This window comes from Hylobates moloch, unplaced genomic scaffold (assembly GCF_009828535.3).
Source record: "Hylobates moloch isolate HMO894 unplaced genomic scaffold, HMol_V3 SCAFFOLD_5, whole genome shotgun sequence".
NCBI lineage: Eukaryota > Metazoa > Chordata > Mammalia > Primates > Hylobatidae > Hylobates > Hylobates moloch.
In genome coordinates this window covers 155,705,277-155,723,015 of record NW_026652280.1, presented here as the reverse complement: position 1 = coordinate 155,723,015, position 17,739 = coordinate 155,705,277, and the positions used below count along the sequence as shown (strand labels likewise).

General features: G+C 34.2%; 1 protein-coding gene across 1 annotated transcript in view; it reads right to left on the bottom strand.

Moving 5' to 3' along the window:
- The window catches only part of LRRC40 (leucine rich repeat containing 40), a 65,000-nt gene that overhangs the window by 26,770 nt on the left and 20,491 nt on the right, over positions 1-17,739 (bottom strand). Inside the window, exons 4-9 of the mRNA XM_032155600.2 lie at positions 16,907-17,036; positions 13,191-13,314; positions 10,972-11,114; positions 7,980-8,152; positions 5,795-5,882; positions 5,638-5,683 (exon numbers count right to left, since the gene is read on the bottom strand). Of these exons, the coding sequence (XP_032011491.1) occupies positions 5,638-5,683; positions 5,795-5,882; positions 7,980-8,152; positions 10,972-11,114; positions 13,191-13,314; positions 16,907-17,036 (704 nt within the window). The remainder of the gene's footprint in view (positions 1-5,637; positions 5,684-5,794; positions 5,883-7,979; positions 8,153-10,971; positions 11,115-13,190; positions 13,315-16,906; positions 17,037-17,739) is intronic.

Genomic DNA, 17,739 nt, shown 5'->3' with positions numbered 1-17,739 from the left:
AGGATTGCTTGAGCCCAGAAGTTTGAGGCTGCAGAGAACTAGTATAGTGCCACTGTACTTTAGCCCAAGAAACAGAGCAAGACCTCGCTTCTAAATAAAAAACAAAAATCAAAAATTTTAAAAATTCTTTTTAAGTAAATTACTCTCTCAGGCTTTGAATATTTATATTGAGATATTCCTCTTATTATTTTTTAAAGTAGCTGAGCTGGATATTTTCTACTTCTGAACTTCTTAAACAATAAGGCCATTCCTTACATGCATTTGTTTTTGGCTTGGTTTTCCCTTGCTTTACAATCCTGTTCTAAAAAAATTTTCCCCATCCCCAAAAGAAAGGAGAAAAAAGGAAAAAAAAGAAAAAAGAAAACAAAGAAACAGGGAAAGAGACAACATAAAGGGTTGAAAGATAAAAGAGCTACGATAAACTGAGAAGAAGGGAAAGATACATATATGAAGTTCTCAGTAAAAGATTCTACTGACATTTGGCCAATGGGCTTTCAATTATTGCTTATTGTGGCAGACTGCTAGTTTTACCCAATTTTTGTTCTCCTTTTGCATAGACTTCACATAGAAAATATACTTCCCAGAGATCAACGTCCATCGTGACAGCAAGAGGAGCTCTGTTAATCTGCTCCGCAGAAAAGCTGGTTAAAAAGTGTAAAAAAAAAAGAAAGAAAGAAAGAAAGAAAAAGGTTGACGGGGATGCTGAGCACAGTGGCTCATGCCTATAATCCCAGCACTTTGAGAGGCTAAGGCAGGCAAATCATCTGAGGTCAGGAGCTCAAGACTAGCCTGGCCAACATGGCAAAAACCCATCTTTACTAAAAATACAAAAAATTAGCCAGGCGTGGTGGCAGGTGCCTGTAGTCCCAGCTACTCAGGAGGCTGAGGCAGAATTCCTTGAACCTGGGAGGCGGAGGATGCAGTGAGTCGAGATTGCACCACTGCACTCCAGCCTGGGTGACAGAATGAGACTCTGAAAACAAAAACAAAAACAAAAAATAATAATAATTTAAAGCCTCTGGAAATGATTCTATTTTTATTTATTTTGAGATGGAGTCTTGCTCTGAGTTGCCCAGGCTGGAGTGCAGTGGCACAATCTCGGCTCACTGTAGCCTCCACCTCCCAGATTCAAGTGATTCTCCTGTCTCAGACTCCTGAGTAGCTGGGACTACAGGTGTGCGCCACCACTCCTGGCTAATTTTTGTGTTTTTAGTAGAGATGGGGTTTCTCTATGTTGGCCAGGCTGGTCTCGAACTCCTGACCTCAAGTAATCCACCTGCCTCAGCCTCCCAAAGTGCTGGGATTATAGGCGTGAGCCACCATGCCTGGCCTTGGAAATGATTCTAACAGCAAACAGCAAATGAAGAAATAGCTACTCAAGAAAATCTATGGAAATTTTGTAAGAGGTGAGTCTGTGGTATTTGAACCTAGACTGCTCCCTCTCTCCCCTCTTCTAGGTCAGAGGCAGAAACTCCACTCCAGAAGGCTACAACTGAGAACACAGGGTTTCCTCTCCCCCAACCCTCCAGCCCCAAACCCTATCTCCCAGCCAGAGAGCTTTCCTCCTGAGAGGAGAGTCAGCATTTCTCATCCTGCCACCAGCTTCCCGTTGCTAATGCTAAATCCCTGATGAGTAGGGTGAGGATTCCCTTCTTCCTCTCCGGTCCCATGCACAGAAAGAAGGCCCTACCTTGAGCTTGGCATGATGAGAATACTGGGGCCCTGACTGCTCTTCCCCTGGCTCATAAGTTCATGGTTCAAAGAAAGGAGAGGCAAACCAAGAGAACCTAAGTCTATTGCTGACTCCTTCTACTGAGTGTTCAGCTCCTAGAGGAGAGTGTTACTCTTAGAGAAGCTTGCCATCTTCCATATTCCCAGCTTCACAGCCTGTGCTCAAAGATTTTGCTTGGGGGAGAAACAGGTCATAAAAACGGTTCCTAATCTCTTCCAAGGGAACTGACTTCACTCACAACAAAGCATGAAAGCTCTCAAAAACAATGAAGGTTATGGTAAAAGGCAGTTGGGATGAAATTCCTGGATCTACTGAAGATACAGCCTGGACTGTATACAAGCAGACTGTACACAAGCTAGCTCACAGGAGAGAACCAAGGAATAAGACAACTACAGAAAAGCTGAGTGTCTATAATAGTATCAGAAAAAACAGACTTAAAACATTTTTTATGTCAGGGGCACATTATAATGGAAATTTAATAACATATCCTTAAACAACCAATGGGCCAAAGAGATATCAAAAGAGAAATCTAAGTGGGATTTAACCATCGATGCAAGTTGATTTACCATCTGAAAATCAATTAAGGTAATACAGCATATTAACAGAATTTTTTAAATCACACAACCATCTCAACAGATGCAGAAAAAAAATTGACAAAAACTCAACAACTCTTTTAGGATAAACACACTCAAAAACCAGAAATAGAAGGGAACTTCCTTAACATGATAAAGGGCATCTATAAAAAACCCACAGCTAACCTAATGTTACTTAATGATGAAAAACTAGAAGCTTTCCCCCAAAGATGTCCAGTCTCAGTCCTTCTATTCAGTACTGTCCTGGAGGGTCTAGCCAAAGGAATTAGGCAAGAAAAGGAATAAAAGGCATCCAGATTGGAAAGGAAGAAGTAAAACTATCTCTATTTGCAAACAACATAGTCTTATATATAGAAAATCCAAAGGAATACACCAAAAAATTATTGAAACTAATAGTTTCATCAAGGTTGCAGGATACAAGATCAGCATTCAAAAATCATTGTATTCCTATACAGTTGCAAAGAACAGCACAAAAATGGAATTACAAAAACAATTATATGCCTAATAGCATCAAAAGGAATAAAATGCTTAGAAATAAACTTAAGAGAAGTATAAAACTTATAGTCTGAAAACTATAAAACACTGTTTAAAGAGATTAAAGATCTAAAATGGAAAAACATTCCATGCTCATGAATGGAAGACTTAATATTGTTAGGATAATATTCCCCAAACTGATCTACAGAAATGCATAACTTTATCTTTGTAGAAATTCATAAGTTAATTCTAAAATTCATATGGAATTGTAAGAAATCCATAATAGCCAAAGCAATCCTGAGAAAGAAGAGGAGCCCTCCTAAAGTAGGAGCCCTCAATCTTCCTGCTTTGATTTCAAAACTTACTACAAAACAATGGTAATCAAGACAGCGTGGAACTGGCACAGGTCAGACATACAGATCAATAGAATAAAACTGATGGTAGAGAAATAAACCAATACATTTATAGCCAGTTGATTTTTTACAAGAATGCCAAGACCATTCAAAGTAGAAAGAATACTCTTTTCAACAAATGGTGCTGAGAAACTGAATAGCCATGTACAAAACAATGAAATTGGACCCTTACCTCACACTGCATAAAAAATTAATTCAAAATTGATCAAAGACCTAAATTTTAAAACAATGGCAGTATAAAATGTTTAGAAGTATAGGCCAAATCTTTATAACCTAGGATTTTGTAAAGCTTTCTTAGATTAACAAAAAAATAAAAAAATAAAAAAAATGAAAAATTGGACTTGCTCAAAATTAAAAGTTGTATACTCAAAGAACATCAAGAAAATGAAAAGACAACCCACAGAGAACTATAAAGTATCTGCAAATCATATATTTAACAAGGGATTTGTATCTAAAATATGTAAAGAACTCTTACAGCTCAACGATTAAAAAACAATTAAAAAATAGACAAAGAATCTGAATAGCCATTTCTCTAAAGATGCACAAATGACTAATAAAGCACAGGAAAATATGCTCTACATTGTTACTCATCAGAAAAATGCAAATCAAAGCCACAATGAGATGCCATTTCAGACCCAGCAAGATGGCTAGAATCAGAGTCAGATGACAAATGTTGATGAGGATGATGACAAATGTTGATGAGGGGAATCAGAACCCTCATATACTACTGGTGAGAATGTAAATTGGTGCAGCTGCTTTGGAAAAGTTTGGCAGTTCTTCAAATGATTAAACATAGAGTTATCATATGACCGAGAAATATGTTACTCCTAGGTATATATACCCAAGAGAAATGAAAACATACATTCACACTGAAACCTATACATGAATGTTTATTACAGCATTATCCGTAATAGCCAAAAGGTCTTTCTGATCTACTAACTCAGTGACCATTTGTTCACTTATGCTACGGCCTAAATGTATGTGTTACCCCAAAATTCCTAGGTTGAAATCTAACCACCAAGGTAACAGTATTAAGAGGTAGGGCCTTTGTAAAGTAACTAGATACTGAGGGCAGAACCCTCATGAATGGGAATAATGCCCTTATAAAAGAAGTCTTAGGGGGCTCGTTAACCTCCTTTTGCCATGTGAAAGGATGGAGAAGGTGCCATCTATGAGAAACAGGTCCTTACCAGACACCAAATCTGCTGGTGCTTTGATCACAGTTCTCTAGAACCATAAGCAATAAATTTCTGTTATTTATAAATTACAGTCTAAGATATTTTGTTATAGTAGCCCAAACTGACTAAACAACTCACTTTCCAATGTCCACATGTTTATTATTTTATTTTTCCCCCATTCTCCCTATCTTTATGGAAGTATACCTTTAAAACATTTCCGTTACCAATTTTCTTTTTGTGGGGTTTCTGGAAAGAATAAAATCATATGCATGGATTCACTCTCCCATCTTTGGATAGAAGCTGTCTAGAGAAATGTTTGTACATAACTGTAACTTCCACTAAGTTCATCTTGGCTTTCTGTTCATAAAATTTTGATCAGTCTGACATGACCTCTAACTGATTCACGACAGAATAATCAATTTGTTCTGGACGAGAAAGCATATTTGGAGAAGGAAACACTTTCCTTGGTAGAAAATAAGAGTCTTAGAAAATTATTTTAATAATTCACTTGAAGGATAAAGTAGAAAAAATAGCTAAACTATGCAATTATCTTACTCATTTAATATATGTTGACTGGCAACATATTGCTAAGCTAAGCTATGCATAACCAACAGAGTTGTGAGCTAAATTAACAGCTACTGCATTTAGCCATTAAGTTTTGGAGTGGTTTGTTACTTAGCAAAGGACTCGTACAACTATTTTTTTTCAAAATGTTTTAGTTTATTCTATAATGATAGACATGAAATAAAAACTGGGTATATGACATGTTTAGTGAATTATTAAAAATTAAGTTTATTATATTATTTTCACTTTGGGTACATGTTCTTGCTAAATTTTGTCTTAATTTTGTCAGAGTTTAGCAAAGCTGTGCACGAAAAATAGATAATGAAATACTTGTCAATATACTTTCTAGTCAATAGAACCCATATATCCTGAAAGTCAAGTTTTACTCCTTTTTCAAAGTTGAAGTACTAAGTGCTTACTGAATCTTTTTTGTTAAATTTTCTAATTGGCAGACTTAACACAATTCAAATGGATTACAGATAGAACATTATTATTGTGAGTTTAAAGATATTTTTATAACCTGAGCATACTTACAGACTACATGGATTTAGAATTAAAGTCATACATGCCAGGATCTATTACTTCCAAATATGTATACCCAAAAGACATTTAAATTTATGTACTATTAATTCTTCACTACTTTTTATGAATCCTTCAAAATATAAGAGAACATTTTAAAGTACCTTTGATCTTGCTTCGTAGATATTTTAGGACTTCTTGTGTTCCTTTCTAGAAGGGTGGAGACAAAGACATTCACCAAAACATGTCTTGCAGTTTTATAAATCAACATATATGTCTGAATTTCAATTTAACAAAGAGCTGAATTCCAAATATACTTACATTTATAATTTCTCTTCGAATTGTTCTCAAAGGATTTCCTTCTAATGCCAAAAATTTCAAATGAAGGTTCCCCAATGAATAGGGAAGACTATAAAAGATTAAAAGGGAAAGCATCAAATATAAGTATACTCCAACCATAGTTAACTATAAAACATGATATGGCAAACAACATATCACAGAATAGTCTCAAAGAAAGGCCAAGTAATGCAGACCTAAAACATTTCCTTTCAAGATAACTGCTAAACATATGAAAGAAAAATCAGATTTGTTTTCAAAATTGTCATGTTGAGATTAATTTAAAAAAATGTGAGCTATAAAACATTTGTTAAATTATAACATTTGCTAAAAAAGTAAATGTTAAACATAAATTTGAATGAATCAGTGATTCAAGATAGACATCCTCACTGATACTAAATGTTTTGATTTTGCACTTAGAGCAAGGAAACAAAATTCTAATTGAAAAAAGATGACAAATAGAAAAAGATAATTTTTGAATGTCCAGTTCATGTTTCCACTCAATAAAGAAAGTCATCTTCATCTCTGGCACATTTTAAAAACCATTTATACATAAAAATTCAATATCAATAAAATCTATTAAGCATCTACAAAATATAGGGCACTGGTATAGTGATATCAAGATTCTTGTTCTCAAGTCCTCAGTTAAACAAAGGAAAAAAACACATACAGCTAACTAAAACATAATAAGTATTATCTTACAATGCTGGTGGGAATATAAAATAGTACAGTCACTTTCGAAAGTGGAGTCTTTTAAACATATGGTCACCATACAACTAAGCAAACACACTGCTACACGTTTACTCAGGAGAAATGAAAATAATGTCCACACAGAAACTTGCACACAGATGTTTACAATAGCAAAAAATCAAAAACAACTCAAATGTCCATCAACTACTGAAAAGACACGTGAACTGTAGTATATCTATCTCTGTACAACAGAATAACACTCAGCCATAAAAATAAAACTACTGATACATACAACCACATCAATGAATCACAAAAACTTTATGTTACATGAAAGAAGCCAGACACAAAAACTACATTCTATGTAATTCCATTTATGTGACATTCTAAAAAGGACAAAACTATAGTAACATAGCACATCAGTGGTTGCCAGGGGTTGGGGTATGGAAAGGGAATTGACTGCAAAAGGTATGAGGAAACTTTTCAGGGAGATACATGGCTGCGATTATGGTTACACAAATATATACCTTTGCCAAAAATCATCAAGTTGTATGCTTGATTGGTAAATTTTACTGTATATAAGTTACATATTAACAAATGAATATGATATAAAAAGTATATATAATAAGACAAATGCTAAACAAGTCATGTTGCTATGAGAGTAGAAATATAGACACTGGTGGGGCTTTAAGGCGGAGAAGGGAGTAGCAAAAACCGGATTTGGGCTTAAAGTGAAAAATCAAATACTATCAGGCAAAAAAAAAAAAAAAAAAGCATCCTACGGTAAAGGAATAAAACAAAGAAAGGGTTGGTATATTTATAGCTCAATGCAGTCAGGGAGCAAGACACCTGTATGAGCAAAAGACGACAAATGACGAATTAAGTCTGATTGTTAAGACACCCTTGAATGTCGGGCTAAAAAGTCTAGAGTTTATCTTACTATATGGTGGTTCCCAATTAATTGCTGGTTGGAAGACCAGAAGCATCAAATTCTAGGAACTGTTTTAAAGAAAACAAAGAACAAAAATTCTAGGGTCCCGTCATCAGAGATTGATTCATTAGTGTCCCAGAATCTGTATTTTTTTTTCTTAATGTTTCTCAAATGATTCTAATACATACCCATATTTGGGAAACAGTGCTATGGCAATGCTTTTAAAGTAAATACATTCCAGCGTTCTTGGAATTTAGTTCTAGGGGGTAACTAGAACTAAATTTTACTCTAGTAAGAGTAATAATAATAATACTAATGATAACCTAGTTAGAGTAAGTCATAAATATGTCTGCTTCTATTATCATATCAAGCTTGCTGTTAAAGACAAAACCTAATTAATCTTTCTTTATCTGTACATAATTACTGCTCAATCAATATTTAGTGAATTCAATTTAGAAAAAAGGAACCTCTTGGTTTTTTAACAAATATTTCAAGTTATGAATTATAACCAAATACAAACACAATTTCTATTCATTTGATATTTAAACTTACCTACTAATATCATTGTTGCTTAGGTCAAGCCTTTCCAAGGACTGTAGTAGTATAATTTCATCTGGAACAGATTTTAACTTGTTATCCCTCAGGTCTAGCACAAGAATTGAATTCAGATGTTTAAGATGTTCTGCCTCTAGCATTTCAATCTGGTTTTCACCTACATGCAATTCCTACAAAATCAAAGATGAGTTATGTGTGTCTCTGTATTCAATTTTATAGTAGATAATGAAAATAAAATTATAGGTACTCAATTTCAAGTGATTGAAAAACATAGAAAAAATGTAACTTTATAAATATCAAGATGTTTAAATTTTCAATTATATTTAGGCTATCTTTCAGCTAAAGAAGAATGGCAAGTGAGAAAATTTTTTGGCAATTTAAAAATAACTAAAGGTTGAATCTGGCAGAAACATCAAGTTTATAAAACAAAAGTAGGCTGGGTGCAGTAGCTCACGCCTGTAATCCCAGCTCTTTGGGAGGCTGAGGCGGGCAGATCACAAGTTCAGGAGTTTGAGACCAGCCTGGCCAACATGGTGAAACCCCGTCTCTACTAAAAATACAAAAAATTAGCCAGGCGTGGTGGCGCGTGCCTGTGGTCCCAGCTACTCAGGAGGCTGCGGCAGGAGAATCGCTTGAACCCAGGAGGCGGAGGTTGCAGTGGGCACAGATCACAACATTGCACTCTAGCCTGGATGACAGACCAAGAATCCATCCAAAAAAAAAAAAAAAAAAAAAAAAAAAAACACCAAAGTAGAGACATAATTATTTAGTAGTTACATTTAAATAATAAAAATATAAATCCAAAAACTACTTGCAAAACAAAGTAATATCAGTTTTTTAAAAAGTTATTTATATTATGCAGTTGGTCCTTGAACAACAAGGGTTTAAACTGTGAGGGTCCACTTTTATATAAATTTTTTTCAGAAGACATATTGAAATTTTATTTGGAGATTTGTGACAATTTGAAAACACTTGCAAACCAACTGTGTAGACTAAAAAATTTTAAAAATAAAAAAAGTTACATATGTCATGAATGCATTTAATATATGTAGATACTAGTTTATCACTGACTACTATAAAATATATACAAATCTATTATAAAAAGTTAAAATTTATCAAAACTTACATACAACTTACAGAGAAATGTAAACAAATGTGAAGATGCAGTCATAACTACATAAAACTAGGCCAGGCACGGTGGCTCATGCCTGTAATCCCAGCACTCTGGGAGGCCGAGACAGGCAGATCACCTGAGGTCAGGAGTTGGAGACCAGCCTGGCCAACATGACGAAACCCCATCTCTATTAAAAATACAGAAATTAGCTGGGCGTGGTGGTGGGCACCTGTAATCCCAGCTATTCGGGAGGCTGAGGCAGGAGAATCACTTGAACTCGTGAGGCAGAGGTTGCAGTGAGCTGAGATTGCACCACTGCACTCCAGCCTGGATGACAGAGCGAGACTCTGCCTCAAAAAAAATAAATAAATCAAAGACTCTGCCTCAAAAAAAGAAAAATCATAACTACATAAAATTAACTAGTACATACTGTACCACTATAATAATTTTGTTGCCACTTCTTGTTGGTACTGTGGCGAGCCTATGTTGTGAGTATCCACTTAAAACCTGTAATCATTTCCAGGTGAGCAGTTCACCTCTCCAGTAAATTGCGTGTCACAGTAAAAAATGATCTCTTGCAGTTCTCATGTGTTTCTCATAGTGTTTAGTGCAAAACCATAAATTTCAAATAACATCATGGGACTAACATGAAGTGCCACTAGTGATGCTGCAAGTTCTCCCAAGAAGCAGAGAAAAGTCATGACATTACAAGAAAAGTCGAATTGCTTGACATATACCACAGATTTAAGTTGCTCACCATTTCAGACAGATGATTCATCTTGTAAGCAGATGATATAAACTTACAGTATGAAAACAGCATGCTACTATAAACACAGTTGATCCTTTAATAACAATGGGTTTTAGGCTTGAACTGCACATGAGACAGCAAGACCAACCCCTTCTCTTCCTCCTCCTCAGCCTACTCAACATGAGGAAAATGAAGATGAAGACCTTTATGTGACTGACTTCCATTTAATTAATAGTAAACACATTTTCTCTTCCTTATGATTTTCTTAATAAGATTCTTTTCTCTAGCTTACTTTATTGTAAGAACATAGTACGTAATACATATGGCATACAAATTATATGTTAATCAATTGTTTATGTTATTGGTAAGGCTTCTGGTCAACAGGAGACTACTACTAGTTAAGTTTTTGGGGAGTCAAAAGCTAGACACAGATTTTCAACTCCGTGGGGGTCAATGCCCATAACCTTTGCATTGTTCAAGGATCAACTGTCATCAGTTTGTTATTTAACATTTTCATTAGTGATTATTTTATATACTGATTTGCCATTAATAGAAACTATAATTATCAGATGGAAAATTATTCTTATTAAAGGAAAACTTTTTCAGTTCATTTTATATGTCATCGTTCTGTTTAAAATAAACTTTTAATACTAGAGCTTAAAGGTATATATAAAAAAAAGGCAAATCATGGCATATTTAGAAGACAGCATTAATTCTACATACTTAAAGCCAAAAGAATGTAATTCATTTTAAACATACTTGATTATGATTAGGTAAAGGTGAGAGGTGACACTTTATAGAATTAGGTACATAATCCTGGTTGGTATTCCAGGTCTCCTAACTTACAATTTTAGCCTCTTTATCTACTACTTCTCCAGTTATGAACTACTTGTCAGATGAAATGGACAAATCTCTATTTTTTTAAATTATTTCTTTTAAAAAATGTATTACTAAAAATACCACTAATGTAAGTAATCATATTAAAATTCTGAAAAGTATTAACATAGGAAGAACACAGTACTTATAACTAATACACACTCCCAACGTAAAACAAGATTAGCTCCTTTAAAAATGCATTTTAATAATTAGCTTTTGGAAAATATAGTTATTTAATAATCGACTAGTACCTTCAATAGACTACAAGAAGGAAATTCTGGTAGAAAACGTAACTTATTCCTCCGCAAATAAAGCAATTCTAGTGATTCCATGCCAGCCAATTCAGGAGGTATAGTTTCCAAGAGATTTGAATTACAATCCAAATGCTTCAACCCTGTAATATATATTCGGTAAAAAACAAAAATAGAGAAAAAAATTAGTTTCTAATCGTATACAACTTTAAAGAATGTGTAAGAAATAGCTATGAGGACTTATGAACCTGTGCCATATAATCAAGAATATTCAAACACAAATGTAAATTTTTCTACATTTAATTATAATTAAAGAGAAATAGTAACAAAAATTATTATTTAGGCCAGTTGTGCTGTAATGCCAGCACTTTAGGAGGCCCAAGGTGGGCAGATCACTTGAGTTCTGGAGTTCAAGACCAGCCTGGGCAACATATAGTGAAACATCGTCTCTACTAAAAATTAAAAAAAAATTAGCTGGGCATGGTGGTGCATGCCTGTAGTCCCAGCTACTTGAGAGGGTGAGGCAGGAAGAATGCTTGAGCCTGGGAGATGAGATGGAGGCTGCACGGAGTTACGATCACCTCATTGCACCCCAGCCTGGGCAATTTAACAACAGTCCCGGTCATTTCTGTAACACCTTTAAAAATAAAGTTCTGGTACTCTGTTAAAGTACAACTAAATGTACTCTGTGTAACAGCTTAAAAGTATCATTGTCATGGCTGAGAAACAGAAAGCATCTGGTCATTAATAACATTGGATATTAGAAAAATTACTATAAACTCAAATGTATTTTTCAGTTGATTTATCTATATGTTCCTATCTCTCAAGATATTTCCACTCAATTTATGAAAAAAGTCCATGCTGCTTATATCTTCGTTCTAGATAATTTTACATTTAGCTGCTCTTTATAATATCCTTATTGAAAAAAATGACAAATACAGCAAAATCTTAACTATTGGTATCCCAGGTAAAGACTCCCCTAAAATGTCAATTTGATTTAGGGCAGATTTAACTCATTTTAAAACTCCAATTTTAAACAACAAATAACTATTAATCTAAAGCAAAACAACACAATTTTAGAAATTTGCCTCAAAACTATCTGCAACTGAATGCAGGCAATCATTTCTATGACTTTCTCCACAAAAGGGAGGTTTTTTAAATTGAAGAAGGCTTACAAATGATCAGAAAAAAAAAAAAAAAAAGGCTAATCATCAACCAAGAAATAGTAACAAAATAACTGTTTTTTTTAATTAATTTATTTTATTTTTTTTTTTAGAGAGAGAGAAGAGGTCTCACCATGTTGCCCAGGCTTGAGTGTAGTGGATATTCAAAGGGGCAATCCCACTATGAATCAGATGGGAGTTTTGACCTGCTCGGTTTCTAACCTGGGTTGGTTCAGCCCTCCTTAGGCAACCTGCTGGTCCCCCACTATGGGAGGTCACCATGATTATGCTGAACTTATGTGGATACCCGATTGGCATAGCGCACTACAGCCCAGAACTCCCTGGGCTCAAGTGATCCTCCTGCCTCAGCCAGCTGGGTAACTGGGACTACAGGCACATGCCACAGTGCCTGGTAATAACAGTTTCTTTAAACAAACAAACAAAAAAATCACTAATGATTTTAGAGTCTTAATTTTATAATGAAGTATACTAATTTAAAAGGTACTAAAATGTACCTTGACTTTTTTAATCCCTTAATGTTAGTTCTACAATACTTCAAATATTATGGTTTGATGGCAAACTTTAATAAAACCAATAAATTTTGACATTTTGGTTTTTTTAAAAAAGATTGACAATCTGGGACCTCAGACAAAACAAGACTTATTTCTCAACATTATTACTTAGGGACCATGAGGAGGCTACAGCTATAATACAATCACATATCGTAGGTAGATTCACCAGTAAGAGGAGACTAACCTCTTTATGAATGTTGAATGAATGAACGAAAGACAGTATAGCTTAGGTATATAATCCTACTACAACTAATAATCATATTTTCTTCTTTTTCATATGCCTAAGTATCTTTATGATGGTATTTCTTTAGACACTTGATACATAATAACGGTCTGGAGAAAATCTGACTAGTTGCTATTGTTTGCATTTATCACTATAAAAATCTACTACTTTAGTTCTCTGTAACTATATTAAGAATTACTTTCTAAATGTAAGTTGCACCAACTTCAAATTTATGTATTATGTAAAATAGAAAATATTTACTTTTCATTCTATTTATTTCTGCTGGCAAACTCTTCAGTTCATTACTAGAAAGATTGAGTCGCACCAGACTGGACAGAGAAGAAAAACTAGCAGGAACAGTTGTAAGATGATTGTTTGAAAGATCCTTTAAAAAGAGAAAGACAAAATAAATGAATAAACAAGTAAAAAAATAAATAAACAATGCCCTAAAAAGGATTTCAAATTTTTGAAGGAATTACAACATAAAAGAGACTACTTAAGATGTGACAAGTTGTGTAACCCTCATTCGCTGAAAATTTCACATATCATCATTCATTTCAAGATTCTTTTTCAATATCTGCAGGCCCACTCACTATATGTTCATCAATGGTAGTAGACAGGATATAAATGAATTCTAACTTCAAAAATATTTTACATAATGGATTCTGTTAAAACTAAGTCATGCCATATTATGCATCATATTTTCATGCAAAAATTCACGTATTCATCAAGTATTTATTAAGTGCCTAAGAAGAATTAGGCGTATTATTAATAAACTGTCATGGAAATGAAAAACATCTTTGCAAGAAAGAAAAATTCCTGAGAAAAGGAAAAACGAAGCTGAAAAAAATGGCCATTCACATTTTTGAGGAAAAAAAATATTTTCTGTTGGTTCTTCTGCTGACCTCAGAAAGTCAGATCTGACTGGTACCAGAAGTCTACCCTCTACTCTTCATTCACTCAAGATTGCTTAATTAATCGCTGTACCTCAATGTTTCTTTAAATGATTGTTTGCTTTTTCTTTAAATAGTTTTAAGAGAACTTTTTTTTGAAACTCCCTTTAAAAGATGTTGTTATGAATCAGGTAATTTTTATAACACTCAAATTAGGTGTAAATTGCTCCACTACATAACAGCAAAGTGTTAAGTAGTGTCAATGGCAAAAATGAATAAGATTTTCATTTAATATAACATTAAACAACCTAACACTAAACAATTCATTTAATCTAACAGTAACATTTTGTAACTCTGAAGAAACCAAGAAGATAGAAAAAGGTAAAAATACTGGATCAAATCTTTTTTTTAAAAACATACTGTTATAATTATTTTATAACAATATATTATCATAATCTACAACATACAACAAAACATATTCTACAACTCTAATACTAAAAACTCTAAGAATCAAAAGATTGCTAATAAATAAATATTTTGTAATATCAAAAGTTACTAACACTAAATGCAATGTGGTATCCTGCATTGGACTCTGAAACAAAAACAAGGACATTAGTGGAAAAACTGGGAAAATCCAAATAACGTCTGCAGTTTAATTAGTATTGTACCAATATGAACATCTGAGTGTTCCTGTGGTTATATCAACATTAAAGAAAGTTGGATGTAGGGTATATGAGAACTCTTTTACTATATTCGCTTTTCTATAAACCTAAAATTATTCTAAAATAAAAAGCCTAAAATAAAAAGTTACTAACAAAAAACTTAATTCAGAAATTGTCAAAGCATTTTTAAAAACCCAAATAATTCTAATAAACTCCTTTGTAAATTCTACATAAAATTACTAATAAAGTTAAATAATTACTGCAGTTAGTAATTGTTAGATATAAAACATAAATACACTGTATATAAATTAATCCATATTTATGCCAAGTCATTCCTTTAACAAATATTTAATTAGTTGCATTGTGCTAAGCAGTTTTTATATAAGTTTAAGAAATATTACTAGCTTAAATTATAGGTGTTTAATCTGTTTTAATATATTGTTGCTCACATTTATGATTTATTTGATATTGACTCTGTAGAACATAATTCTGAAATGAAACATCCTTTCATTATGCAAATAAGTCTCTGGGAACATGTGGGTGGATAGTAGAAATTTTATTTATTTTAAATTTTTCCTTTCAGCTCTCAACTCCAAATGGACTCTTTTAAATCAACTGCTACCTTTTACCACCAATTTTTATAAGAAAATCTGATGGCTTCCTCCTTTGCCATTCATTTTATCTACCTATGACTTTTACTATCCAAACCTTATTTCCCATTTGATCATATGGAAAGACAAGAAGACACTGAAGGAATGGTTGAGAAGAGTATATATTTTGACTTTTAAACACTAGAGCAAATGAGGGAAATAATCAAGGAGGATGTAAAAATAGAAAAGGAGTAATTTCTTCCTTTAATGAAAAGCAAGCTAAAATGACAGGAGTTTTCCAAAACATGTAAAAGGGAAAAGAATAACAATGCAATATGACTTAACTATGTGGAGTAGATATTATATATTAGTACCTTTGATTTAATATAGCTAAAGTCTTTCAGATGGTATAGCCTACAGTGGAATCTTATTCCTTTGGTGGCAAAATGGGAAAAAAAAAGAGACAAATACACGTTGGAGTCAAATTGACTTATACTCAAATTCTAATTTTGTTACTTATTAGTTGTGTTACTTTTGACAAATTGTCTTTTCTCTGTCTCTTTCTTTCTTCCTTTCTCTCTCTTTCTTCTTCTTTCCTCTCTCTCTCTTTGAGACAGGGTCTCCTGTCACCCATGCTGGAGTGCAGTGGCTCAATCATAGCTCACTAAAGCCTCAACCTCTCTGAGTCAGGCAACTTCCCTGCCTCAGCCTCCTGAGTAGCTGAGACTTATAGGCACGTGCCACCACACCTGGATAATTTTTGTATTCTTTGTAGAGACAGGGTTTTTGCCTTGTTTTCCAGGCTGGTCTCGAACTCCTGGGCTCAAAAAATCCACCCACCTTGGCTTCCCAAAGTGATGGAATTACAGGCACGAACTACCACACCCAGCTCTGAATTTCCTTTTTATCAGCTTTGCTTTCTTATTGTATTAAGGGATGAAACTGCCTACCTTGCCATATGTAATGCTCAAAGATAAATGTCTACTGTTTTTATTATTCCTAATAATACAACTAGGCCAGCAGTGGTGGCTCATACCTGTAATGCCAGAACTTTTGGAGGCTGAGGCAGGTGGATCATTTGAGGTCAGGAGTTCAAGACCAGTCCGACCAACATGGTGAAACCCCGTCTCTACTAAAAATACAAAAATTAGCCGGGCAGTAGTGGTGCATGCCTGTAATCCCAGCTACTTGGGAGGCTGAGGCAGGAGAATCACTTGAACCTGGGAGGTGGAGGTTGCAGTGAGCAAGATCGCGCCACTGCCCTCCAGTCTGGGTGACAGGGTAAGACCCTGTCCCCCCAAAAATAAAATAATAATAATAATATGACTAAAATAATATTTGTATTGCTTTATAGTTACCTCTATTTAAGATAAGTGAAACAATAGAATTAAAATTTTGCCAGGAAGTGTGGCCATTTTGAAAAGTAGAGAAGACAGACCTTCAATGAATTACCTGGACATTTGGAAGGCAGAAGGGCCACAGGTAATATAAAGAAGGAAATGGAAATGGGCACAGAAAAGAGAATTGGTATATGCTAAAGACAACTTTCCTCTATTCTGCTACGCTGTAAAGCCTCTGAATAACAAAGTAATCTTCATTGCACCTTTCCCAAACTCTTCCTAAATTAAAACTTAAAGTTGATTTCATAATACAGGAAAACCAAATTTACAATGACAAATTTAGCTATCTTATTGAAATGCACATTTCTGATAATCTAACCACAAAATCAGCTGTCCATGTTCCCACAGTTTCACTCATATATGTAATTTCTCAGCCTGATGAAAAATCCCACCAGCCCCAAATTAGACAAAAATTGGAAAATCACAACTTACTAAATCTTCTAAATTGGAAAGTTGTTCAAATCCCTCTGATACGCAGGTTAATTCATTATGCTGGAGATACAGGCACTTCAGGTTTCTTAGGTTTGTAATTTCTTCAGGGAGTATTTTCAGTTTGTTATGGCTATTGGTTGATAAAATAAATGATGAATAATTTAGTGGCAATACAATAAATATTTATCAAAGACATTTCTTGCTAACCAATGACACTGGACTCATGAAATCAAATACAGTTACTAACTTTAAGTACTTATCAAAATTCATATCCAAAAATACGTACTCATTAAAATAATAGTAATCTAAAGTAACCACATTGGGGTTTCAAAGAAAAATAACAAAGAAATAAAGGCTTTTAGCCAAACATAAATAATCTGTGATGTTTTGATTGCATGCTTATAATCAACTCTTGATTTGACATGCAATGTGATAGGACATACTAGACTCTTAATTTGTTATACTGTGATATGCTTTGGTTGTGTCCCCACACAAATTTAATCTTGAATTGTACTCCCATAATTCCCACGTTGTGGGAGGGACCCGGTGGGAGATAGTATGAATCATGGGAGCGGTTTCTCCCATACTGTTCTAGTGGTAGTGAATAAGTCTCATGAGTTCTGATGGTTTTATCAGGGGTTTCCAATTTTGCATCTTCCTCATTTTTCTCCTGCTGTGCCATGTAAGAAGTGCCTTTTGCCTCCCACCATGATTCTGAGGCATCCCCAGCCATGTGGAACTGTAAGTCCAATTAAACCTCTTTTTCTTCCCAGTCTCGGGTATGTCTTTATCAGCAGCATGAAAATGGACTAATACATACTATAACTGACTTT